This window comes from Rhinolophus ferrumequinum (assembly GCF_004115265.2).
Source record: "Rhinolophus ferrumequinum isolate MPI-CBG mRhiFer1 chromosome 5 unlocalized genomic scaffold, mRhiFer1_v1.p scaffold_110_arrow_ctg1, whole genome shotgun sequence".
Lineage (NCBI taxonomy): Eukaryota > Metazoa > Chordata > Mammalia > Chiroptera > Rhinolophidae > Rhinolophus > Rhinolophus ferrumequinum.
The window spans coordinates 3,679,606-3,706,045 of record NW_022680355.1 but is presented as its reverse complement, the minus strand read 5'-3'; the positions used below and the strand labels follow the sequence as shown (position 1 = coordinate 3,706,045).

The following is a 26,440-nucleotide window of genomic DNA, read 5'->3' as shown; positions in this document are numbered from 1 at the left end:
AAATGCCCCCTCTCTGCTAGTGGAAGTCTAAACTGGTCTAATCTCTTTGGAAAACCAGCATTGTCCATTACAATGGAACATTTGAGTATCTTATGACCCATCAGTTCTACTCCTGCATATTTCACCCACTGAAATGCTTGCCCATGTGCACCAAAAGACAAATGAAAGGATGTCCACAGCATATTTATGGCAGGCAAAACTGGAAACAACGGAAATGGCCATCTAGGGTAGAACTGATCCATGAATTGTGATATATTTATAAAATGACTCCACAGGAATGAAAATCAGTGGGCTACAGTTAGACACAAAAACAGGAATGGACCACACTTTTGAATAAAAGAAGCCAGACACAAATTAGATAGATGGTAGAGGATTGATAGGTAATATACATCATTTGATTTCCCTTTATAAAAAATTTAAAAACAGACTAACTAATCTGTGGGATTAGAAGTTAAGGTGGCACACTACCTTGGGGGTGGAGGGAAAGATTCATTGCAAGGAACATGGGATGACTTTTAGGCAGCTGGCAAAGTTTTATTTTTTTGAACAGAGTTTTGCTTCATGGTATCCCGTTAATATTGTATATTTATGTTTTGTGTACTTTTCTGTTTGTGTGTTACACTTCAGTGAAAAATTACCTCCCATACTTACCTGTCTCACCCCACTTATCATCTGCTCAACATATGAATGAAATACCACAAAGTAATTTAAGTTGTGCACTTTGGGGAAGTCAAAATTATGTCTTTCACAGCAGCTTGCAAATTGATAAGATTAGGAGGGCATTCTTCTTTGAACTTCTTGGATAATAAATTCTTACAGCCTGGAAGTTCTGCCTAAAATATTCCTGTCCTGCAGATACCTGTCCATTAGAGTCCTTTTGAAGCTGCATTTAGTCAAAACATAAAGTTATTTTCAAAGAAGTATCATGTACAAAGTATTTGTCAGTGGATATATTATCAAAGGTCTTAGAACATTGGTGGTGGTTATGCACTGGAATATTGTTCTATTCCATTTAGAACTGAATACAATCATGAAAGACAGGTTAGAAGAAACAAATACAGACCTAGTTTCAAATTCCTTGCTCTTAAAAATTTTTTTGAAATAACATTCCTGTCTCACACACACAAACACAGAAGTAATTTATATATATATATATATATATATATATATATATATATATATACACAATATATATATAATATATAAATATTATTTTTTTTTCCTTTTTTTAATCAGAGAATATTGGGGAAGAGTGTGCTTTTCCAGGGCCAATCAGCTCCAAGTCATTGTCCTTCAATCTAGTTATGGAGGGCGCAAGTCACTGGCCAATGTGGGAATCGAACCGGCAACCCTCTTGTTAAGAGCTCTAGCTCTAACCAACTGAGCCATCCGGCCACCCAGTAATTTTTTTTTTTAATTGTTAGACTTTCCTCCACAATCTCAGGGGTAACAATCATCTGAATATTTTATATATATATACACACACACACATATATGTCAATTTGGAAGAAGACTGGATGAAATAAACTTTAAGGAATTTGTTGGGTAACCGTTCTATCCAATCCCAATAACAGAGGAAATTTTTAAATCTCAAAATCTTGCAGTAGAAGAAATCAAAATTCCATACCTCAGTCACTGCTATAGAAAAGCTGAAGCTGGGGAGTGTGGTGAGTACTACACACATCATCATAACAGGTCTCCTAGCAAAGGAGAAAAGAATAAGCAAAAGCAGCAATGTACAAGATCAACACTTCCTGTTACTTTTTGCTAATTTTGCAGTTCCTGTTCCATTCATCAATAGTTCTTCTAAGAAGCTACTGCTTCCCTATTTCTATTTCCCAAATGTTTTAGTATGGCAAAGGGGAACACAGGCCAAAAAAACAGAATGCTTTTCTAGAACAAAGGAGGACCGATTTCCAAATAACTAACAAATCACAGACAACTAAAAGCTCACAGTGTAAGACATGTGACATACAACAGTTTTACACTTCATTAATTAGAATCCTGCCCGAGTTCAAGCTCTGATGACCAACTGGTAGAAAAAGAACAACACAATTTTCTTAAGTTATATTATGCCCCATGTGGTAAAATCGATTTTTCAAACAAATACATTTAGAAATGATATTTGGATACTTAAGGACAACTTAGATACTTGGATATCTTTTGCTTGAACCACCACCCCCACAAAAAAAAAACCCATATATACATGAAAATCACATAATTTTTCAAACTTGTTTTTGGACCATTTCTTAAACCTTGCAAGATCAATCAATCAATCAGTTATTGAGATAGAATATGTATTCAATAGTCTATCTTATGGCAGGGAGAATTTAAATATAGTTACACATTTAGCATCATTAATTTAGGGGAAGACAAAATATACTTAAAGATTTTCTATAATGATATATTTACCTCCTATTTCCTTAGTTAAATACGTAATATATTTATTACATTTATAGGATAGTGTGTGTCGAAGTACAAAAAGTATTGGAGTCTTTCAAATGACAAAGAATTTCTCCGGGGTCCTGACAGGTGTCCCTCTATTCCAGCCCTATCTCAGATGTTCTAGGTATATATATAAACCAGAACCAGCACGCCCTGTTAAAACCACAGGTATGATGGGATTTTAAATCAGTCACTTTGCCTCCTTTTCTGAGCCCAGATCCAGGTTCTGTCAACACTCAACTCTCTAAGACTGGCTACAGCGTTCATAGAGTCCTCTTCTCAGCTTGACTTCTAAAAGATGAAGAGTATCCCAGGAACTACTCCTGCAACTCTTCTTAGTCTCCATTATCTCCCTTGATTATCTCAGCCAATCCCATGGCTTTAAATACCACCCACTTGCCCATGACTCCCAAACCTATTATAATATATATAGACTGGCCTCTCTCTTGAGCCCTGGACTTATACTTCAGCTGTCTACTTGGCACCTCTACTTGGATGTCTAGAAGGCAACTCAGACTCAACATGCCTAAAGAAGAACCTACGCACATCCTTCTCCATACCTGTTCTGATCATCATCAAATCCTATCTCATTTGCTGCCAAAATACATTTGGAACTTATGCTCTGCTCACACCAGGGTTCATCTACCATCACCTCTCCTCGGCAGTATTTTCTAAGTGGTTTCCTATTCATGCGTCTATTCTAGCAACATTTTTCTCCATAGAGTCAACAGTCATATTTTTAAATGTAAAACACGTCTTATCACTGTCCTGCTCCACAATCTCCAATGCTGGAGTACGGAAAGACTGGGAAGTTATTGTTGAATGGGTTAGAGTTTCAGTTTTGCAAGATGAAAAGAATCCTCCGGATGGATCGTGGTGATAGGAGCACAATGAATAATTAGAATAAAATTGAAACTTACTACCCTAGCCTCCACTGCTCCCCCTAATGTGGTTTCTCTTATTTCTCCTACTTTCCTCCTCACTGGGAATGACCTGCATCTCCCCCAACACCTACTTAAGTCTGGCCACACTGGCCTTCTGGTTATTCCAAGCTTGCCCCACCAAGCTTGCCCCACCTCCAAGTCATACGCTGGCTATTCCTACTGCCAGGGACTCTCTACTACTGGATCTTCCATGTTTGGCTCCTTGTTGTAATCAAAAAAAAAAAAAAAAAAAAAAAAAATATATATATATATATATATATATATATATATATATTGCCAAAGAAATGCATAAACATTTTAAGAAAGGAAAATTGTATTAAAATTGTAATACTCAGCATACACCAATAACAAAAGATGAATACAAGTCACATTTGACTTCTGCAATTACAAGAGGTGCTCAAAGTGGTTACCATCAGCGTCCAGACACTTCTGACGCATATATATTATATATATGACTTCCTGAAATTCTGCTGATTATTTTATTACTTGCATATTTGTCACATCCCTCTGTGTCCACACCCAAGGTGAGCCCCTTGGGAGCAGAGGCCCTAGCTGTGTTGTTCTCTACTTTCTTCCCACCATCTAGAACAACACTTTTCAAACTTGTTTACGCAATGAAACTTCTGGGAATCTGGTGAATCCTATGGACACTTCTCAGAATAGAACGTTTAAATGCACAAAATAAAATACATAGACCTATAAAACAAAGCAATTATGTTGAAAAAATTATGCCAAATCTTAAAATATTTTGATATATTAATAAACATGCTACCTATGAACACACTGTCTCCTTATTTTCTTTGAAATACTCAAGATCTAGTGGAAAATGTAATCACTCATAATTTCAAGGGAGCGAAGATCATAAACCATATTCTGAAGTATATGCAGCAACTGTATATTGTGATATGAAAAATCTGAGATATGTGTTATTAAAAGACATATGTCATAAAGTTAGAGGTCCTGCTAATACCACTGTAGTTTGTTACCAACTTTCAAAATGAAAAGAAATGTTAGTTTTCAATTAGAGGTTAGTGGAAATAAAAATGTAATGTACTTCTCATCCAAGTTCAAGAACCTCAGGATGCCAGAGAGTGTCTGGCACATAGTAGGAATTTAATAAATACTAAATGAACAGATAGAATAGTTATTAAATACATATCAATCCAAGTCTCTGTTTTATTTAACCAGAAATAACGATAATCTGTATTTGGAAATCTTGACTTACTGCTAGCATATGTTCATAATTTATTAAAGCGTGTTATGGGTTGAATTATGTCCCCCCAAAAGATAGGTTGGAAATTCCAACCCCTAGTACCTAATAATGTGACCTTATTTGGAAATAGGGTTTTTACAGAGGTACTAAGTTAAGACGAGGTCATTAGGGTGGGCTCTAATCCAATATGGCCGGTGTCCTTATAAGAAGGGAAACTTAGGAGAAAGATATACACAGAGGCAAGATTATGTGAAGAAACGCAGGAAGACGCCATGTGAAGATGAAGGTAAAGATCAATCAGGATGATGCATCTCCAAGCCAAGGAATGCTAAAGGGTGCCAGCAAAACAACAGAATCTGGGAGAGAGGCCTGGAACAGATTCTACCTCGTGGCCTTCAGAAGCCACCAGCTCTACCAACACTTTGATCTCAGACTTCCAGCCTCCAGAACTGGGAGACAATAAATTTCTGTTGTTTATACCACCAAGTTTGCGGTACTTCATAAGAACAGCCCTAGAAAACTAATCCAATGAGTAATAGCATTTCTGTTAGAAATATCATAGACAATCCTTTGCAGGTGGACACAAGCTGACACTAATGCAAGGCTAACATCACGTTACAGATTGGCTGAAGGGAAGGAATTGTAGACATGGTATAATTTTCAGCATAGAGCACTGTATATATCTGTAGTAAATTGTCAAAAAGGAGGACTCTCCCACAAGCAGGCCTGTAAAGAAAGACCTGTGCTCAGCCATGGTGAGTTAAAGATTTCTGTTTGTGCAACAAGAATTCTGGCCCTGAGATTTCTCACAGAGGAAGCGTGGAGAATGGAAAGGTCAGATAATAACTTGGGAAACCACTCTGCTCAAAAACTCACAAAGGTTCTCTTTTACCTAAATCATTAAGCCAAAATTTCCTTTCCTGTCTTTCAAGGCTTCCCACAATATGGCCTGGACTCTCCAACAGTAACCCTCCCACTCTACACTAAGCCCAGGGAGCTCTATTCCATTTTACAGACATTACTCAAACCCCACAACAACTTTCTGAGTGGGGGTATCAGCCCTAGGTTACAGATGAAGAAAGTGATGATGAAGGTTTAATTTGCCCAAGATCCCAAAGCTAGGTGAAAGATGAGTTCTAATCCAGGTCTTTCTGACTCCAAAACTCACACTCCTACCCCTTCTGCAATACTGTCCAGTCCACTTCTCTCTACTCCCTCATTTCTCAGCAAGTTGGTCTTCTTCCACCCTTTACAGAAGTCGTGCTTATTCCTACATCAGCTCATTACTCATATTCACCGCTCCCTCTGGAATGTCTTCCTGCTCCCAGCTTGGCTCAAATCCAGCTGTCTTTGGTGGACTCCCTAACTCCTCTAAAGCACAGTGCTCTCTTCATAAGCCTGAGTCCACAAACCCCATCTACTGAACACCTGCAGGGCATTGGTGGTCTCATGGGGTAGGAAGGGGGAGGAACAATGAATCAAAAAGGGTACCTTCCCGACCATCAGTACTAAGTTTTGATGACTCTTCTCTTGGCTTATAAGACCTTGCAGTGAGTCACATACTATTTAGTGATTTAGTAATCGAGTGAGACAACTAGCATTTTGGGTGTTTTATATTACTATCCAATTGGTTTAACATGGAACTGTGCAGTCTCCACAGTAGACTACAAGCTCCCTGAAGAAGGAGACAATACCTAATGTGTAGTCAAGTATCCTGCTATGATAACCAGGGAATAATGCCGGTTAGAATGAAGAATCTGTGCAGGGAGGTAGTCCGGAAATGGAGATAGTAGAAGTCAGAGGATGGACGGTCCTGAATGCCAGGGTAAGTCCTAGGATATAGTGAGACTAGGATAGCGAAGTCCACATTGCATAGATCTGCCAGGCAGTCAATGCATACTCAGCAAACATTTATTGAAAGAGGGACTGAGTGAATGAGAAATGGGAACTGGAAGGAAGTTCAAATAGGTAAATTCATAGCTATTCTAACAAACCCTGAGAGCAGATTAGTGGATGACTGTTAACCTGGAGGATTTTTACTAAAACTGTGCCATCTACCACATTTATTAGTAACTCTGGGAGACAAGGAAGATATGCTTATCTCATCTGCAGATGACACAAAATCAAGTGAGACAACTAGCATTTTGGGGGACACAATCAGGACTGAGAAGAATGCATCCTATTAAAAATACTATGGGTAAAAGCAATATAATGGTATTTAATAGGGATAAGAGTAAATTACAGAGTTCAGGCTAAAAAAAAATATAGTTCAAGATCCATCCATTCTCCCATTTATCTACACTGTGGTTAAATATGTGTACTACACTCTGTTCAAAGGACAGAAAGACACGCAAGATACACTGTCCCTGTAAGGCAGTTACAGGCTCATGGGAGCTGCCAAAGCACAAGATGAGGAAACAGACTTGAGAGCAAGAATTTTCAGGAATTTTAGTCAACCACACTCTGTTATGAAATAAGTGACACAGTTGCAATTGAAGTCAATACATCACATCAAGAGCTGAAGTCAATAGGACATCAGGGCATCCATGAGATCACATCCAGACAGTAATAAGCCAGCCAGCATCCCAAGGAGACATCCAAAGGGTAATAAAAGAAATCACAGGACAAGAAAAACTGATGACACCTGGACCCTGCATAAAAGACATCGAAGGCTGTGAATGAGATAAGATCAGCTGGAAGAGTGAAGTGGCTATCTTCAAATATTTGAAAAGCTTTAATAGATGGACAGTGAGCTCAGAGAAGCCACTACTGAAGACACAATTTGGGGACTCGTCATCATACAAGCGGCAGTTCACATTATCACAGCCCATGAGGGTGCTCGAAAAGCAATGAAGAGGGAAAATCAGGGTGGCGGGTAGGCAGAGCTCCTGGCCCTGGCCAAATTCACCGGCATAAAAGGTTGAGGGCAGAGGACGTGAAGTCCACACAGATGGGGAGGAAGTCCTATGGTGGCAGCTTTTATTTTCATATAACGGAATAAGGAAGACTATATTCATAGTTAGAGACACAAAAGGTAGTGAATCCTCTTTAAGTTCAGAGGCAGACTGTGTATCTGTACTGTGAGAAACTGCGCGGAACGCTAAGGTGCCTTCCTGCTTTAGGATTCTGTGCTATCATGTCAACATTGAATTCTGCAAGGATTCTGTGCTATCATGTCAACATTGAATTCTGCAAGTAAGAGGAAGAGTACATTTTTTTTTGCGGGGGTGGGGGTTGGAACTGACATGCAGAGAACACTTTTCAAGAAGAGTATGAGTCTATCAGCTGGGACTGTGAGGGAAAGAGAGAGTGGAGAGAAGATGCAGAGAACAAGAACACCAGCTGGTGAAGGGTGCCTGAGCCCCAGCATTAGCTAATGATATGCTCTTCATGCTTCCTTGACCAAAACAACCAGGACCAATGATCTGACACAGGATATGGCCATATGAAAACGTGGGAAACCATGCCAGTCTATGGGTAGGTCTTGGAAATGCGGGCCTCACGGAGGTGAGGAAAACAATCCTGGAGAACCAGGAGCTGATGCAAGAGAGATGAAAGAGGAAGCATTAATGGAACCTGGTGAGTTATTGCATATGCTGGGAGAGAAAAAGCAAAAATAAAGGTAGTTTTGCTGATTTCTGAATATGGGGGTGGGACCAAGGCAGGGAAAGCCTAGTCAAGCATCGCACAATTATGCCTTCTGAGTAGTTCAGAAAATGACAGACCCACGGAGAGAACTGGAAATGTTCTGGGAAGAAGTCACTCACTGTTAAGCGCCAGTGTTTATTTAGTTCATTGTAGTTTATCGATGACCTTCTCAGAGGTGCTGAAAAGCGCGAGCCCTGTTTCCTTCAGGTTAGCCCATCTGTCTGGCACGCCCAGATGTTATTGGTGCCATGCACATCACTTGTGTGTGTGTTGCCATGGAATGGTAAGAATTGTAAGGTGCTCTGGAGGCAGACATGCTGGGTCAGTGCTGGCTCTAGTATTCACTAGCAGTGTGGTCTTTTCACCTCTGTGTCCAATTTCCTTATTTGTAAAATGGGCACTGTAAGTGTTCTTTCATAAAAAGGTTACAGAATTAATTAAAATACGATGTTTACAACTATTCTTGGTCCATAGTCACTGTTCAGTAAATATTTGCTCTTATTTTACTACAATGACAACTACTATTACTATGACTACCCCTACCTTAAACAAATCAATAACAACATCGCGTTAAGTAAGGAGTTAAGCAAGGTGAAATGTAGTCCCAAAGGGTGGAGTCTCTCAATCTTGGCACTGCCCAAGATTCCTGACACGTCATGTCTAGAGTAATTAAACTCTGAATGACTTGAGAGAATTCGTGAAATACAGCCCTGGGTGCCAAGGCCGTGTGGGAATCCCCACGAGTCCTCCAGTCTTATCCTGCCCCAAGGTACCCTCTCCATGGAGGTCGGCTTCACTTCCTGGGAAGCTTTGCTCAGTGGTTTCACACATTCACTGTTCTTCCAAAAGAGGATTTCTCTTACTTACTGGAATATACAATTTGGTGTGTATATAAATAGCTTTTCTTCATTCCTCACACCATCTCCCTAGTCATAATTATGAATTATGAAAGTCATCCCCCAAAAAAGAATAATCATTCTAAAAGAATGAGGAAGTGTTTAACAAGAGCAAATTTCAGACGCCACTGTTGATTTAGTGTGTATGTCTACAGCTCTCTGACATTGTTTTCTCACTTATAATGTGGGAATTATATCTATGTGATCAACTTTACAACACTGGCCTGCAGGTCAAGTGAATGAAATAAAACATAAAAGCACTGTGTATATGCAAAATACTTTAGAAGATAGTCGTGGTATCACTATATTGGCCTTAATTATTCTCAAACGATAAAAGAGATCTATGAGACTCTCTAAACTTGAAGAATATCACTTAAATAGCATATAGTTTTTTTCCATTTTATCAATTTTCTCATCAGTCCTACCAATTCTCAGTTATTCTGAGAATTAAACAAGATCATGTTTTAAATGGAAATACTAAATTCAGCCTGGGGTAGTAACACTAATATTGAGGTGCCAGGCTATGCTCAGAACTTTAGTCAGTTTATTCAGTCTTATTCAGTTTCTTCAAATAACACTCCAATGAAGACACTAGGTTGTCCCTGTTATGCTCATGAGAAAAGTAAAATTCAAAGAATTTAAATAACTCACACAAGGTGTCATAGTCAATGTCAAAGCTGGGATTTGAACTCAGGTCTGGACGTCCCAGTCTGTATTGCCACGGCACACCCCTTACTAGCTGGATGACTCTCTCTCTCCTTGACTCACCCAGGTGGACCTACTGGGAGGTTCTCCAACAGGCTTATCAACAATATATCTGTGAAAGCTAAGGATCTATGGAATTTCACAGAAGCAACAATTTAAGTATTCTTCAAAAATAATTCATACTTTTAACACGTACTTTCTATAGCAGCAATTATTTTTGTATCATCTTCATCTAGCGATTAAGATATACGACACACTCTATATTGCCACATATGTTAAAATATCCAAATACTCATCTTTTGGGAATCGTATATAATATCCAAATATACATCTTTTGGGGAAATGCATCCTAGTGACCCGAAAAGTGTTGAATTTTTCTTGTTCTCTTGAAACACACTTGGCATTCAAAGTCAGAAAGAATAAAGTTGCATGAAATAGAGATAATGCACAGAATCAGATTGATCTGGGCTCACAGATCCTAGCTCCACCATTTACAAACTTTATCACTTGACAAGGTTAATCATTTCCTCGAGTTTCTGTTTCTTCACCTCTAAAATGAAAAACACTGGCACATACCTCACTAGATTGTTGTAAAGTTCAAATCTAACAGTACAAAACGCAAGAAGCTCCTAGGACAGTGCTCAGTTGCTATTTCTTCTCTCCTATGCCAGGAAGAGATAACAATATGATAGGACTCATGAATGAGGTCATGAGGAAATAGTTTGAGTTTCACTGAAATTACAGATAACCTGTCATGTCTAAAACTAGTTAGGACACTTGTGGCTAGCCATACCCACAAACAGAAATGAAAGACCAGAAGAGTAGTTCCCGAAAAGAAACACTGACAGATGGAAGTGTTCTGACAGCCCAAGACAGCTTAGCACAAGGAGACTATCGGAACCAGATGTACAAAAGGAGATATGTGTTCTGTGGAGTAGAAACAAGGGACTACTCTCTTCCTGACTCTAAATTGCCCCAGGAGATTAAGTAGTAGTGGTTCGAAGTACTACTTATGGAGTCAGGGGGACCTGGGTCTGAAGTCTGGCCCCTCCGCTCACTAGTTAATAACTGACCGGGAAAGTTGCATAGCTCTCTAATCCTCAGTTTCCTCTTGCCAATAATAATGATGAACTTATGAGAATACCCACTTCATGAGGTGGTGCAGGATGAAATGAAATTCATATACAAATCTCTTAGCACGTAAGTGATCAGCAAAGAAGCAATTATAGCTCAATAGTGATGATGATGATAAATGCCATAGGAAGGTTTGCTGCCTCGATGATATTAAGAACCTAGAGGCCTAGGAATTTGAGCTATAAAAGAAAAAAGACAAAAGAGCCCCTTCCCGGGCTGGTGGGCACCAGCTTCCCACTGGTTTACTCCTGTGGTCATCTGAACCTCCCACCAGGCAGGAGTCTCAATCAAAGCAACTCCCAGGTAGTGTAAGGAGTGGAGAGCTCCAAACTCACCCCTTAGGTCGTGAGGCTTTGGGTCAAGGTTTGGAAAAACCCCGAACCTCACTGATAAAAGCAGTGCCAACCAAATGGTTTATTTCCAAAACCCCTCAGGAGCTCTGCCCACTGGGAATTGAAAGTCTCCTGGTAAGTAGGGTTCTCGAGGCCACATCCGGTATCGGTATCACTATCTAAAGGGCACTTCATGAACTCCACACTTCAGCTCTCCCCCTCTGCACCCTCCCTATAGTATTACTAGCTATATTGCTGTAGTTACTATTTTCACATGTCTACCCTTGTTTATGCTCCAATTCCCAACTCCTTGCTTTTCAAATGCATTCTATGTTGCTCAACTTTAAAATCAAAGATCAGGATGAAAGAAAATGTAAGTGATCAAAGAAAACAAAGAAATCCCAGATGAGTAAGAATCAGATCTGAAGATCTAAAATAAAACACATATTAGTCTTAGAGATTACTTGTTCTCAGCACTTTTACATGGGTCGATATAGACGTTAGCTAAACTGTTCGTTAAATCAACACTAAGTCTTAATTTATTTAAAATATTTTTGTGTTATTATTGAAGTACTCACACATCCCCACCAGGGTAAAAGAATTTCCCAACATAGTATTTTTAAAAATCTAATCAAAGGAACCAGTTGCTTAAAAATCTCAGTTGTTTAATGGTCAAAGGAGGCCTTAGACCTGCAAAACATGCAATGAAAACCATTTTAAAACCGACATTACTTGCAGTTTTATACAAAAGTAAAATTCTATATTATAATCTTGCAATTATGATTTCTGTGAACTAACTGTGATAACTTTAGGCCGTTAAGTATACAGAGGAATTAGGTCCAACATTTACTGCTCAGGGTGTCATGGACTCATGCTAACGCCTCTCGTATGAACAAGTGTAATTTGTTATGACCCTACAAAAATATGGAAGACAGCATAATACTGAAATATTTTTATAGGAACCGTGATTGTTAATTCTCTTTAATCTTACATTATGTCCATTTCTGCTATGCTAACATCCATCCACATAGTACATGAAGAATTATCCTTGAAAGCTTCTGAGGGATTCCCCGCTAATGAATATTTTTACTTACCATCCTTTAATTTTTTTGGAAAGATGCGGTTTCTTGTATAAGATAACTTTTACGGGCACCCAAATCAATAGACTCACTGAAGCCACATAGGCAATCGAACAGGAAACAATCAGCCAATAATGCGTTTTCTCAGGTGTTTCCCTTGTCCTTTGATAGGCAGAGGCAAACTGTTCCACAGTCACAAGTGTGGGTATGGAGAAAGCAGCAAACTGAAGAAGCTCAAACACCACAAGCTTGATTATTCTTCCAGAAGCCATCCCGAGGACGTGTGAGCTACTGAGGACCAGACGCTCCCCCCTGACTAGGCAGCATATGGACACACAGATACTGAACAAGGATCAAGTTCCTTGTACTCGAATCACCAACCAGTGACTTTTTATTCTTTTATTGACCCTCATATGGTTCAATGATCTTCCAACTTAACAACCGAGTTCTCTTAAAGAAACAGAGCAGTTGTGGAGGTGATCACATCATGAGTTTGCACATCCATTATTAGAAGTCAAATAAACTTCGGAACATGCTTTGAAGCACTGTTAAGAAGATATTTTTTAACGTAGCTTTTATTGCTCATTTGAGCCCGTGTAATATTTAACCGTAATATAAAAACCGTCCGTGTAATATTTAACACTTGTTAAGTAGAACCATTAGAAGAATATAATTTTACAGTTAAAGGGGGACCCAACCCCTCTTTTTATATCTAAGCAAATTCAGGCAAAGTGAATTACTCAAAACCTGAGTCTTCGTCTTGGAAAACAACCCCTCATTTTTCTTCAAAGTACTGGACAAATCGGAGTTTAGATTTGCTTTGCCAACTCCCTAACCCGACTTCTTCCTGGTACTTGAAATATTTGTTCTTACACATTCATTGCTACGTAATACAGATTAACGTTATTTTTCTTTTGCTGGTCAGGAAACTAACGGCCATATTAAAAACATGTTATCAGCAGTTTGGGAGACAATGAGGAAAAACTGAGGGTTGCTAGATGGGCGGGAGGGGTGGGGGGTGGGGGGGAGGGTGAGGGGATTGGAGGGCAGTCAGTGACCACAGGATGGCCACGGGGTTTGAAAATTAATCTGGGGAACGTAATTTGGTGGTTACCAGAGCGTAAGGGGGTTGGGGGGTGGGGGATGAGGGTGAGGGGGATCAAATGTATGGTGATGGAAGGGGAGCTGACTCTGGGTGGTGAACACACAGTGTGATTTATGGATGATGTGATACAGAATTGCACAACTGAAATCTATGTAATTCTACTAACAATTGTCACCCCAATAAATTAAAAATAAATTAAAAAAAAAAAAAACGTGTTATCAGGATTAACACTAAATTAAGAGCTATCTACATCTAGTCTGAAAGTGCATCAAACACTTAAAAGACAAGAGCCGTCTCCATGAAAATCCTTCCTTAGCACCTGTGCTAGGTGTTGGGTGTGAGGATGAACAAGTGACGGAAGGTCCCTGCCCTCCAAATGTCCACAGTCCACTGGAGGAAACAAACCTATGAGCAACAAAAAATAACTGAAGTCAGAACCACAACCCAAATGCTATGGTAACACAGAAGAGAACTTCCTGTTTAGGCTCTGGGAAGGGGAAGGAAAGAAAGGACAGGGAGGGCGGGATGGAGGGGGTTGGGGTGTCAGTGACTTCTTAGGCAGTAGAAAGGAGCAAGGAGACTGCAACAGGTTACAGAGTCTGGTGGGGCATGCAGGCAATAGGGGAGGGAGAGGTTGTACACATCGGCTGGGAGCAGAATGTAAATGTCCCATGATGGATTTGGGCTGCATGTGAATATGAAAGCAACTTTTTCTGAACTAAAGGAGTCACTTGATCATCTGGAAAGGACAGTGAGTGCACGTGTAGAGGAAGGACAGAAGCAGCTATAACCTGGGGACAGGAAGCCAGCTGGGAGTAACAGAGGAGTCTGGGCAAGAGACCCGAGCCTCGGCTCAAACAAAGGGAGCAGGAGCCATGAGGAGAGCACTGCATCCACAGACACCAGCGCGAATGCCGTCCCCGTACTTGCTCTTTAGATGGCTCCCTCTGTGCCTGCTGTCTGTCAGACTGGCGTGAGCCACTGTTCTCTAGGCTCCTCTCTCCCGAGGCCCTTTGCGGAAGGGGACCTATGCTGCCTGCCTCTCCAGATGCACCTAGGATTTTGGGTAGCTAGCTTTGGAGAGTCACGCCTCCTGTCCTCCCACTGCAGGATATCTAGTTATTTTATCTGAACTTGAATTTCGAATTCACTGAAGTTTAGCAAAAGTCCTCTCAGTGAAAGAAGAGACTTGGAAGAACGGTGACAAGAATATGGAAGGATGGGGCAGAAAACCATCTGAGCAGCAGTTCTGTCACCAACTATTTCTAATATCATATAGTTGACATCAATTCTCTGTATCATTCCTAACAAAAAATGTCTGTTTAAAAGATACTAGATACAAATTATATTTTACGGTCCTAATCCTCTGTCTTAAGTCATCAGTGCTGTGTTGTATTACGATTTCATATACAAACTTTGCGTATTTATAGGAATTGTGACCTGAGCATTTGAAGAAAGTAGTTGAATAAAAATAGCCTGGCTTCAGGACAAAGGACTCATGCCCAGGTCTACCATTCCATTTTGAATGCTCAATTTTTCTTCCCATGTATGGGAATTTAAAACTGACATTCCCTTTACATTTCTTACCTGTTATTTTTCTGGAGTTCCTAATATGTCTTCACCTTGACAGACACCGAGAGTGTGAGCATAACCTGCCACGTGGAATGCTGTGATAACTAGCTGTGCTTTTGCTGGGTGGAGGGAGGTTGTGATTCGCGTCCTCTGCCCTCAGTGAGCGCGACTCCATGTAAAGGACGGACTGTGTTAACACTGTTCATTGAACATTTATTGTGTGCCGTCGTGGCAGACAGAGTCCATATTGACTTACAAGGTCTGACAATTAAGTTCACAAACTTGTTGCAACGATGTTGCTGACCTTTTTTGATATCAGAGGGATTATTCATTATGAATTTGTATCAACTGGTACAAATAGTAAAACCAAGTTTACTATTTGGAAGTGCTGAAAAGGCTGCGTGAAAAGTTAGACGACCTGAACTTTTCGCCAACAATTCATGGCTCTTGCATCACGACAATGCACCAGCTCACACAGCACTGTCTGTGAGAGAGTTTTTAGCCAGTAAACAAATAACTGTATTGGAACACTCTCCCCACTCACCTGAGCTGGCCCCCAATGACTTCTTTCTTTACCTGAAGATAAAGGAAATACTGAAAGGAAGACATTTTGATGACATTCAGGACATCCAGGGTAATACGACGACAGCTCTGATGGCCATTCCAGAAAAAGACTTCCGAAATTGCTTTGAAGGGTGGACTAGGCACTGGCATCGGTGCATAGTTTCCCAAGGGGAGTACTTCAAAGGTGACCATAGTGATATTCAGCAGTGAGGTATGTAGCACTTTTTCTAGGATGAGTTCACAAACTTAATTGTCCGACCTTGTACACTCTTGTTAGGGACATGACATAAACCCCAGGTAAGACCTGAGAACACTCATGGAGTGAGCAGGGCAGGTTAGGGCTGTGAAGGGCTAGTCTGCCCTCTGTCCTCCCTCTCCCTTCTCCAGCCACGTCTGGAGAATAGGCTTTGGCCGCAGTGTTCAGCCATCTAAGTATGGCTGGGCTTATAAATTGGGCCAATTGCTTTCTCACCCTTAGGAATGTGAATTAAGAAACACGGGGAGAATTGGATAAGTGGAATTAAAGGAGGTCATTGTTTTCAGTCAGAATTAGAGCAATCCAAACTATATGTGCTAGAACCACCCTTACCATGTTGTTGACACTAATAGTTTGCTGAGCGAATTAAATGAACAAATGGAAGCCAAATGGTAAAGGAAGAGAAGAGTTGGTAGATAGAGGAAGCCAATCCAGAGTGTGCAAAAACTGGAACAAATCAACAGGTAGACGCCAGCACACCACAAAGACCAGTCCCTCAGTTGTTGATCTTTCCAGTTCACATGTATTCTTACAAAACGAGGTCTTTGTTCTTTGCACCCAAAGGCCTTGAGTATAAGACAAAGGGGTATGTTTATGAGCAGGGGCTAAATATAATATAGAAACAATATATACAACTACTGGATGATTCAGAGGAGAGGACTGAAAAAAAAATCAAAGTAGAGTTGATCAGAGAAGGCTTCTCAGAGGAGGTGAGTTTTGGTCTATTTGATTTTTTCTGCTGACTCAAAGCAATATCTATATATTGCCAGAGCACCTTCTCTAGATCGTATAATGATATTTCCTTTGAAGAACAATTCTAAGAATGGTCATGATGCAGAGTGAGTTGGGGAGATGGGTGGGAGAGAGAATTAAGGTGCCAATGCCACGTATAACAATATGGATGGCAAAATCTCATTTTTGTTTTCAAATACAGTAGTTGTAGATTTAACTGTAAATTAAAAATCTGGAAAGATAGTCATCAAACTGCTAACAGTGCTGTCCCTGGAGAATGGGTGAGGTAGGGTCGAGGGGGTTTTCACTTTTATTTATTCATAAATAAATAATAAATAAAAGTTGCATAGTGGTAATATTTCATAGTGGTAATATTTGCATGTGGTGATATTTCACAAGCAAAAATATTAGAAAATACAAATCAGTTAAACAAAACAATCCCAGCTTAGTAAAAATTTTGTGATTTTTTTTTTTTTTTAATCTTTCCTCCACTAATGTTTTCCCTCACCTCTCAGCAGAAGCAAAATAAACAATTCCACTTCTACATATCCCTTTGACGGCAGGACCAAAGAGCAGTGAAATCGTCAAGAGGCAAACAGCGGCCTTCCGTAACTGTTTCCTAGCTGGGCATTTTGGGTTGGATTTGACTGCCTTCTCCTGATCTTACAGGAGAGCGTGAGCAAGTGTAGCCTTCGTCCTTCAGCCCCGGGTTTAAGACCTGCGTGAACCTTTCCTTCCCCTCTTCTTCCCAGAAGAAGTGTTTCCTCCTTTGCAGTCCAAACACCTCTGCAGGCATTCACACTTCTATGGCAGCACTTCCCTCCCTGTTGTTGGTGCACTGCGTCACCAGAAGCTCCCCGAAGACAGAGAACATCTGTTTTCATCTTAGTATTATCATGTCTCAGCTCAGGGCCAACCACGTAGTGCATATCTGCGGAAGGAACGCATAAGCAGATGAAGGGGAAGAGAAGTGGTGGGCCACAGGGGGGACGTGTTAGGTTATGATAATGGCTAACTCATCTTTAATTCCAAAGGAATGCTGTCCCTCACGCTGACCTTTCAGGAGAAATCATGTACTACCTGTCCCAGTACAGTCTGTTCCCTCGGCCCATGAGCTTCAGTTTCCTGGTGTGGTGGCCTTGACAGGCCGCACATCTCTTTCCGCCATAGCACGGTCTCTAAATAAGGGAGAAAAGACAAAGCCCCCGGGATTGCAGATTCTTCATCTCATCGGGGATGTTAGGAAAAGACTATGCCCCCTTGCAAGCACTCACAAATACTGTATGGGTCCCAGTGTTACAATATCTTTCTCAACCTTTTCCAACCCATGTGCCTTCAAAAAGGCATATTCCAGAATGGACTGAACCATGAAAGGAAGAGGCTGGAGAGGACTGTCTGGTATTTGGTCCAAGCATAGAGCCTTCAATTATTTCAGAGTCCTTAGTCCTTCTACAGGGTCATTTGTCTACATTTTCCATAACAGATTGGGAGGTCGGGAAGGATCCTTCACAAGGAATATTGGAATTCACAAACTTGGCAAAGAAAAAGAATGCCGTTCTGCCATTGTGCCAACATAAGCTACTGGGAGGAAAAACATACCAGACTCCTGACTTGGAGAAAAAGACAAAGGGAGATGAGAGAGGGTTTCAAATCACCTACCCTTCAGCTGGGACCAGTTTATGCCAATCCTGATTCTTTTCCTTCTAAATTCCCTGATGAGCCCGCCACACAATGGTACTGCAGTAATTAGAAGGACATGGAAGGGGATATTTTCAAGCCACCCAAATTCTTTACGTGGATTCATCCAACACTGATTCCAAGAACGGTGCCTCTTAGTATGTTCTTTCATGCTGGCTTTAACAACTTCCTGGTAGGAAACAGATTTGGTTTTCTGAAGCTGGGTCTGTGGTGGAAAGACTGAGTCTTGTGGTTAGAACTCACTTCCATGTAGGAGTGTTGATGCAATGTTTTTTATTTTAGTAAGCAGAAGATATCATGCTGTCCAGGGCAACACCTGTTCTTCGCACTTCCAACTGTCATTTCCTTCCTGGAGGCAGGAAGTCAAAATTGAAAGTCTCTTAAATTGTTAGTAAGATCATTTGTAATCTCAAGGTTTGTTCATTGTTTTCAATGTAGTCTGTGAAACAAAATGTACAAACTGCTAGGAATGTTTTGGCACGTCTGTGGTTTGTTTCCTGTGATCGTACGGGGTTGAGGTGCAAACAGGCAGAGGCTGGTGACAGTGAAACTACTCAGCCGATCCAGCCGGATCTATGAAGAGCCTAGGAAAGAGGTGAAAGTGTATCTATCCCTAGGCCCAATTTACTGATTATTTATCACGTCCAATATTTATGTATTTCCAAAATATATTACAGATTCTCATAAGCAGGTGTCACCAACTAAATCACTTGAAGTGAATTCAGTAAGATTCTTTCACTATCTAATATATGCCCCCTTTCCCAATCTTATGTTATCATACATAGTCCTTACTAAATTTATATTATGGGAAAGTATAATTTCATCTCTCTCTGGCTATTAAATAAACAACTTTCTAAGGGCAAAGATTTCACTTTGGAAACCCTTTGATATCCAGCATTTACCTAGTGACTCTATTATTGAAATTAACAAAATGTAGAAAATGTTCTTACGTTTTAAAAATAATGATGCTCCCTTGTAATATGCTTTTCAATTGTCCAGATCTTGGAAAGGTCGGAAGGAAGGAAGGAAGGAAGGAAGGAAGGAAGGAAGGAAGGAAGGAAGGAAGGAAGGAAGGAAGGAAAGAAGGAAGGAAGGAAAGAAGGAAGGAAGAAAGGGTTTCTCATCCGACCTCATAGCCATCACATAAATTGTGTGTAGTGATGTATGAATGGGAGCTGAGAAATAGAAATAGAATATTAGAGGGAGCATTTGAGATCTTACTTCCTGGCACTATCATCAATTTGGCTCAAAAACAAAAATCTTATAGAAAAAAAAAACAGAATCTTAAAGAAAAGAGGAAGTCACTTCCTTACAACAATTCTCAGATTTTATTTTTCAAGAGACAACAATAACCTAAGTTGGCCTTTGAACATTCCAAAGTAACCAATCTAAGCAAAGAAATAAAATCTATTTTAATTTAGATGCAGTCCTAATTATTAGTGTAGCTTCATCCCAAAGTTCACAAAAAAGACTTAACCTAAATTTCCCAAATCTTCACTGTTAAGAACTTGATGTGTTTGCAGATTTTTTTTCCTTACTTAAGATAAAATAATTTGAAAATACTAGTAGTCATGCCCATATCCTAACAAAGCATGCAAAAATGACAACTATCCAGTTATTTTGGTTAATGTAGGTAAAATAGATCACATAAAATTTCCCAGTGATTTACCCAAATGCAGTGCTCCCTAACTCCACTAGGTGGTGCAGGTTTTCCTTTAACCACAGTTTTTAAGTGGATATTTTAAAAGATATTGTGGGTTTGGAATCTTCTCACCTAAATTACACTTTCTAAAACTGAGACTATAAGGTACATAATATGTCTTCTAATACTATGTATATTTGGCCCATTCAGTTTCACAAACATTTAATAAGTCAACTTCTCTCTTCTCTGTCAAAAGACTCCCAGTGGCTTCCTATTTCATTAGGGTAAAAGCCCAAGTCTTTACCAGAATTTTCAAACCCAGCCCCGCCCAGTGCCTCAGGTGGTTGGAGCACCGTGCTCCTAACGCAAGGTCGCCGGTTCGATTCCCACATGGGCCAGTGAGCTGCGCCCTCTACAGCTAAGATTGTGAACAACGGCTCTTCCTGGAGCTGGGCTGCAATGAAGTTGGAGGTTGGCGAGAGCTGCCACCGGCTACTGTGTGAGCAGCTGACCGGTGACCAACTGCCTCAGCCCGGGGGGAGTGCAAGGCTCATAACACCAGCATGGGCCAGGGAGCTGTGTCCTACACAACCAGACTGAGAAACAACAATGGCTTGAACTGGAGGGGGGTGGGAGGCGGAAGAAGGAAAAAAAGGAATTTTCAAATCTCTTCCTCACCATCTTTCTCTCCAACTTAACATTCTTTGACTCTCACTCTCAGTGTCCTCTTCAATATTCTTCAACCTCACATTCTTCACCCTAACTGTTCTGTTCCCCAGATATCCAAAATCCTCACTTTCTTGGGTCTTTATGTAATCACACTTTCTCAGTGAGACTGCTTATCCAAAATTTCAAAATATCCCCCTCCTCAATTTCCTATCCTTCTCCCTGCTTTCTTTATCTTCTTATTACTTAACAATAATGTAATGTTTATTTGACTTATTTAGTATATGAATTGTCTGCTCCCCCAATTAGAACATAAGTTTCTTTAGGGCAGGAATTTTTACCAATTTTTATTTCCATCATATATTCATACCTAGACTAGTGCTTGACACATAGTAAGATCTCAATAAATATTTGCTGACTTTGCAAGTGACAGAATGAATTCCCAAATGAACTGAGTGGACACTCTATGCTAACTACTGTGCTAATGCTGGGGGCGGGGGGAGGGGAATGACCAAGCCATGTTCTCTGCTCTTACAGGTTTATAGTCTAAAGAGACAGACATTTCAATGAGTAATTTCAATGGAAGCACAATGAGAGATGTACGCCCAAGTCATTACAGGAGCAAAGAGGAGCAGCATATGGTCAACTTAGGTTCAGGTAGTTTCCTGGGGAAAAAAAGGCACATTCTCTGTGCTCAAGAAAGTAGTCTAGGTAGAGACATATAATACTCAAATACAAGAACGAAAAAGGAAATTTAAAAATGTCTTAAGACAAATGAAAACAAAAATACAACATACCAAAGCTTACGGGATATGGCAAAAACAATAATAAGAGGGAAGCTTATAGTGATAAACAACTACATTTAAAAAAGAAAGATCTCAAACATACAACCTAACTTTACACCTTAAGTAAAATAAGAACAATTAAGCCCAAAGTTAGCAGAAGAAAGGATATAATAAACATTAGAGAAGAAATAGGTGAAATAAAGAACAGAAAAGTATTAAAAATTTACAAAAAATAAGTTGTTTTTTTAATAAAAGACAGAATTTGCAAACTCTTAGTTAGACTTACTATGAAAGAAAAAGAGAGAAAAGACTCAAAATCAGAAATGATAAAGGAAATATTCCAATTGATGCCACAGAAATATAAAAGATCGTAAGGGACAATTATGAACAATTATACACCAACAAATTGGACAACTTAGAAAAAAATGGATAAATTCCTAGAAATATAGAACTTACCAAGACTAAAATCAAGAAGAAATAGAAAGACTGAACAGTTCAATAACAAACAATGAGATTCAACCAAGAACCTCCCAACAAAGAAAGGCCCAGGACCAGAAGGTCTCACAGGTGAATTCTATGAAACATTTAAATGTTAATACCAATTCTCCATAAACTCTTCCACACTCATTTTATGAGGTCAGCATCACCCTGATATTAACACCAGACAGAAAGACCACAAGACAACTACAGGCCAGTATCCCTGATGAAGAGGGATGTAAAAATCCTCAACAAAATATTAGCAAACTTAATTCAATAGCACATTGAAAGGATCATATCCCATGACCAAGTAGGATTTATTCCTGGAATGCAAGGACGGTTCAGCATACATAAATCATTCAATGTGACACATCACATTAACAGAATGAAGGACAAAAATCACATGATTATTTCAATAAACGCAGAAAAAAAATTGACGAAATTCAATACCTTTTCATGATAGCCCCCACACCCCCCCAAAAAAGTACAGAAGGAACTTACCTCAATTCAATAAAGGCCATATATGAAAAGCCCATAGCTAACATCATACTTAATGGTGAAAAACTGAAATATTTACCCCTAAAATGTGAAACAAGATAACACCTGTTAGGATGTGTGTGTGTGTGTGTGTGTGTGTGTGTGTATTTGCAGAGGGTGCCAAAAAAATATATACACATTTTAAGAAAGGAAAAACTGTTAAAATTGTAATGCTTAATATATACTGATAACAAAAGATGAATACAAGTCACATTTGACTTCTACAACTACAAGAGGTGTTCAAAGTGGTTACCATCAGTGTAATTTTAATACAGTTTTTTCCTTTCTTAAAATGTGTATACTATTTTTTGGCACCCTCTGTGTATACTCACACATATATGGTACATATATATTAGTCAGAGTGGATATGGAGAAACTAGAAACTTTGTACAGTTTCTGGGAATGTAAAATGGTACAGCTGCTATGAAAAATTTGTACTGAAGTTCCTCAAAATATTAAAAATAGGGCAACCTTATGATCTAGCATCCCCATTCTGGGTATACAACCAAATGAATTGAAATCGAGATGTTGAAGAGATACCTGACTCCCACGTTCATTGAAGCATTAATCACAACAGCCAAGATATGAAAATAACCCAAAGGTCCACTAACAGATGAATGGATATAGAAATTATGGTATACGTATATACAAGGGAATATTAATCAACCTTAAAAAAAAAAACAAGGAAATCCTACTGCTTGCAACAACATGGGTGGACTTGGAAGACATGCTAAGTGAAACAAGTCAGTCACAGGGCAAATACTGCGTATATTCCTCTTACAGGAGGCATCTAAAATTGTCATATGTATAGAAGTAGACAATGGTGGTTCCCAGGGGATGGAGGGAGATGGGAGGAATTGTTGTTCAGTGAGTACACCATTTCAGTTACACAAGTTGAATAAGTTCCAGAGATCTGCCGTACGACAATGTGCCAATAGTAAACAAGTATTGCACACTTAAAATTTGTGAAGAGGATAGAGCTCATGTTATTGATAGATGTTCTTACTACAAAATCAAAACAAAACACAAGAATACTTTTGGAAGTGACTGATATGTCTACCTTGATTGTGCTGATGGTAACATGAGTGTACACATGTCCAAACTCACAAAATTATATCCATGGTGTGCAATTTTTATATACTAATTATTATTTCCACAAAGCTGGGGAAAAATATTGCTTCAAACGTTGAAATGACTAAAGATTAAATGTCACTTCCCAGTCACAAGCACTACTAGCCCCATCTCTTCTTATAGTACTTAATACATTACTAAATTCTACCTTGTGCTGCACTTGTACATATACATGCTTCATTTCCTCACACAGCTATGACATCCTTAAAGGCAGTGACAGCATCTGGCTGTGTTGCAGGGACCCCAACACCACCCCAAGTTCCGATATGGTGCACCGGGAGGACTCAACAGTGTTCAGATACTGTACTACTGGGTATGATTCATTACACCAAAGGACACCACACAAAAACTAGCAAAGGAAGAAGGCACATGGGGTCAAGTCCAGGGGAAACCAGGTATAAGCTTCCAAGAGTCTTCCAGGAGAGTGACACAGGATGAGTTGAATTCCCCTAGCAACAAGTAGTGACAACACGTGGGAAATGTTGCCAACCAAGAAAGCTCATTGGACTGAATACCTGGGGCTTTCACTGGGGGCTGATGATGGAGGCACGCTGCCTGGCATGCAGCCAAATTGCAGACTCCCAGACGGAAAGCAGGTATTCAGCATAAACCACATTGTTTGTGCAAAGGGACGGGGCACAGTGAGCCACTCTTACCAGTTCTGGGAATGGTGGCAACCCTCTCGAAATCCAAGTTCCCAAATGCCAGCCAAGGGCCAGTCTTGTAAACAGGACTTCCAAGAGACCGTAGTCAGGCCGACCGTGCTCTTTCCTGTCCATTTACTGTGTTTCCCCGAAAATAAGACCTAAGCAGAAAATAAGCCCTAGCATGGTTTTTCAGGATGACATCCCCTGAACATAAACCCTAATGCATCTTTTGGAGCAAACCTTAATATAAGACCTGGTCTTATTTTCGGGGAAACACAGTAGTCACTACCGTGTTTCCCCGAAAATAAGACCTAGCCGGACAATCAGCTCTAATGCATCTTTTGGAGCAAAAATTAACATAAGACCTGGTAGTATATTATATATTATATTACATTATATTATATTATACCTGGTATTATATTATGTTATACCAATTCTTTTAGTAAAATAAGACCCGGTCTTATATAAGACCCGGCCTTATATTATAGTAAGAGAAGACCGGGTCTTATATTAATTTTTGCTCCAAAAGATGCATTAGAGTTGATTGTCTGGCTAGGTCTTATTTTCGGGGAAACACAGTATTACATCCCATTAGGCTCAAACATCTGCTGAATTCCTTTCAACTTTCAACTTGATGCTTTTGCTAAAATGAGACAATGGGAGTTAGAGATGAAAATGTCATACATTATAAAGAATTATGTTTACATCTAAAAACCGCATGTTGTTTTTAAAAACTGTATCTTACTACTTAATATGAGGTATGTTGTTTTTCCGGTATTACTTAAGCCTAGATAAACCAATTTCATGTAAACATCTAGCTAATCATTACTGTGTTTCCCCGAAAATAAGCCCTAGCATGAGTTTTCAGGAGGAGGACATCCCCTGAATATCAGCCCTTATGCGTCTTTTGGAGCAAAAATTAACATAAGACCCAGTCTTATTTTCGGGGAAACACGGTAGAATAAATGCAGGAGTAAACAAAATGTAATGATAAAATTATTCCTACAAAGGTAATGGCCCAGGTGATTTCTATTTTAACATCTATTTAGGATCTGACCAAAGGTGTTTAAATGAATCTACTGTGACCTTCCTCTGTAATGAGAATACTTTGAACTTACACCACAGTCAGTATCAGACTGCTGATAAATTGATTCTGACTAGTAACAAACCTGTTAGTCTCAATAATTAAACACCTGAGCGACTTGACTGTAACTGCTGGTAGAATCCGGGCCTGCTGGTGCTGAAGGATGTTTTGTTAAAAAACAATCTGGAGAAATCCGATGTGAGTTCCATCGTGCCACCACAATGACTTTTACTGTGATACGACATGGCCCCCAAATTCCGCTCTGAACAAGAGCTTCTTTGAGAATGAAAGATACTGATACACATACCTTGACAGATCAACAGTCAACTTTATCTTTCTTTTCCCCCGGAAGATGCCAACGATTGCAAACTGAAATCCTGCACAGAGCATTTCCTTAATAGACTATATTCTGTGGTTTTTAAGAACTCGCATCGGCTTTAAGGAAACTATTAAAGTTCCTCTGATTTGAATTTTTCCACATGTCCAGGAATATAATTGGTAAAATCTGCTCATCTTCACAGCTCCTGACTGTGATGGGAATAACGGGGCAAAGGCTCAGGCAGTAGGGTGGGCCCCGAGTAAGGGAAGCCTCGAAAGCAAAGCTGTGGAGTTTTAAACTGATTCTATAGGACTCAGGTTCGTAAGACAGGAGCTAACGGACCTCTGAAGCACCTCCAATTACATGTAACACTCTGGGTAGGAGCATTTTTCTTGGGGAAAGGGCCCATAGCTTTCTTCAACTTTTCCAAAGTGATTGTCACCCCAGAATGTTCGTAGCAGCCTTGGGCCAAGTGTGTAAGGAAACTCAGATCAAAAGGAAATGGCAGTGTCAGTGTTTCCCAAACTAGTGTGACCATGTGGCTCACCGGGACACTTGTTAAATTAACTCTGTTAAATTACAGAGTTCCAGTCCTACCTCAGATCAACTGAATTAGAATCTCCAGGCAAATGGCCAGGAGATCTGCATTTTACCAAGTATCCCTGTGATGTACTTTGGGGAACAGAAGACTTTAGCATCATTAAAATCCATGCTGGTTAGACATTTTAAAACTCCATGATTTTGGGGGGAGGGAGGTTATCACTTTGTGAGGGGTATAAATGTCTAACTATTGCATTGTTTTGTACATCTGAAACCAATAATAATAATA

At 39.8% G+C, this 26,440-nt stretch overlaps 1 protein-coding gene across 1 annotated transcript in view; it reads right to left on the bottom strand.

Annotated features, from left to right (window-relative positions):
- TMEM236 (transmembrane protein 236) overlaps positions 1-12,751 on the bottom strand; it is a 30,085-nt gene extending 17,334 nt beyond the window's left edge. Inside the window, exons 1-2 of the mRNA XM_033100709.1 lie at positions 12,412-12,751; positions 1,628-1,700 (exon numbers count right to left, since the gene is read on the bottom strand). Of these exons, the coding sequence (XP_032956600.1) occupies positions 1,628-1,700; positions 12,412-12,668 (330 nt within the window). The 5' untranslated portion in view covers positions 12,669-12,751. The remainder of the gene's footprint in view (positions 1-1,627; positions 1,701-12,411) is intronic.
- Between the last annotated feature and the right edge of the window lie 13,689 nt (positions 12,752-26,440).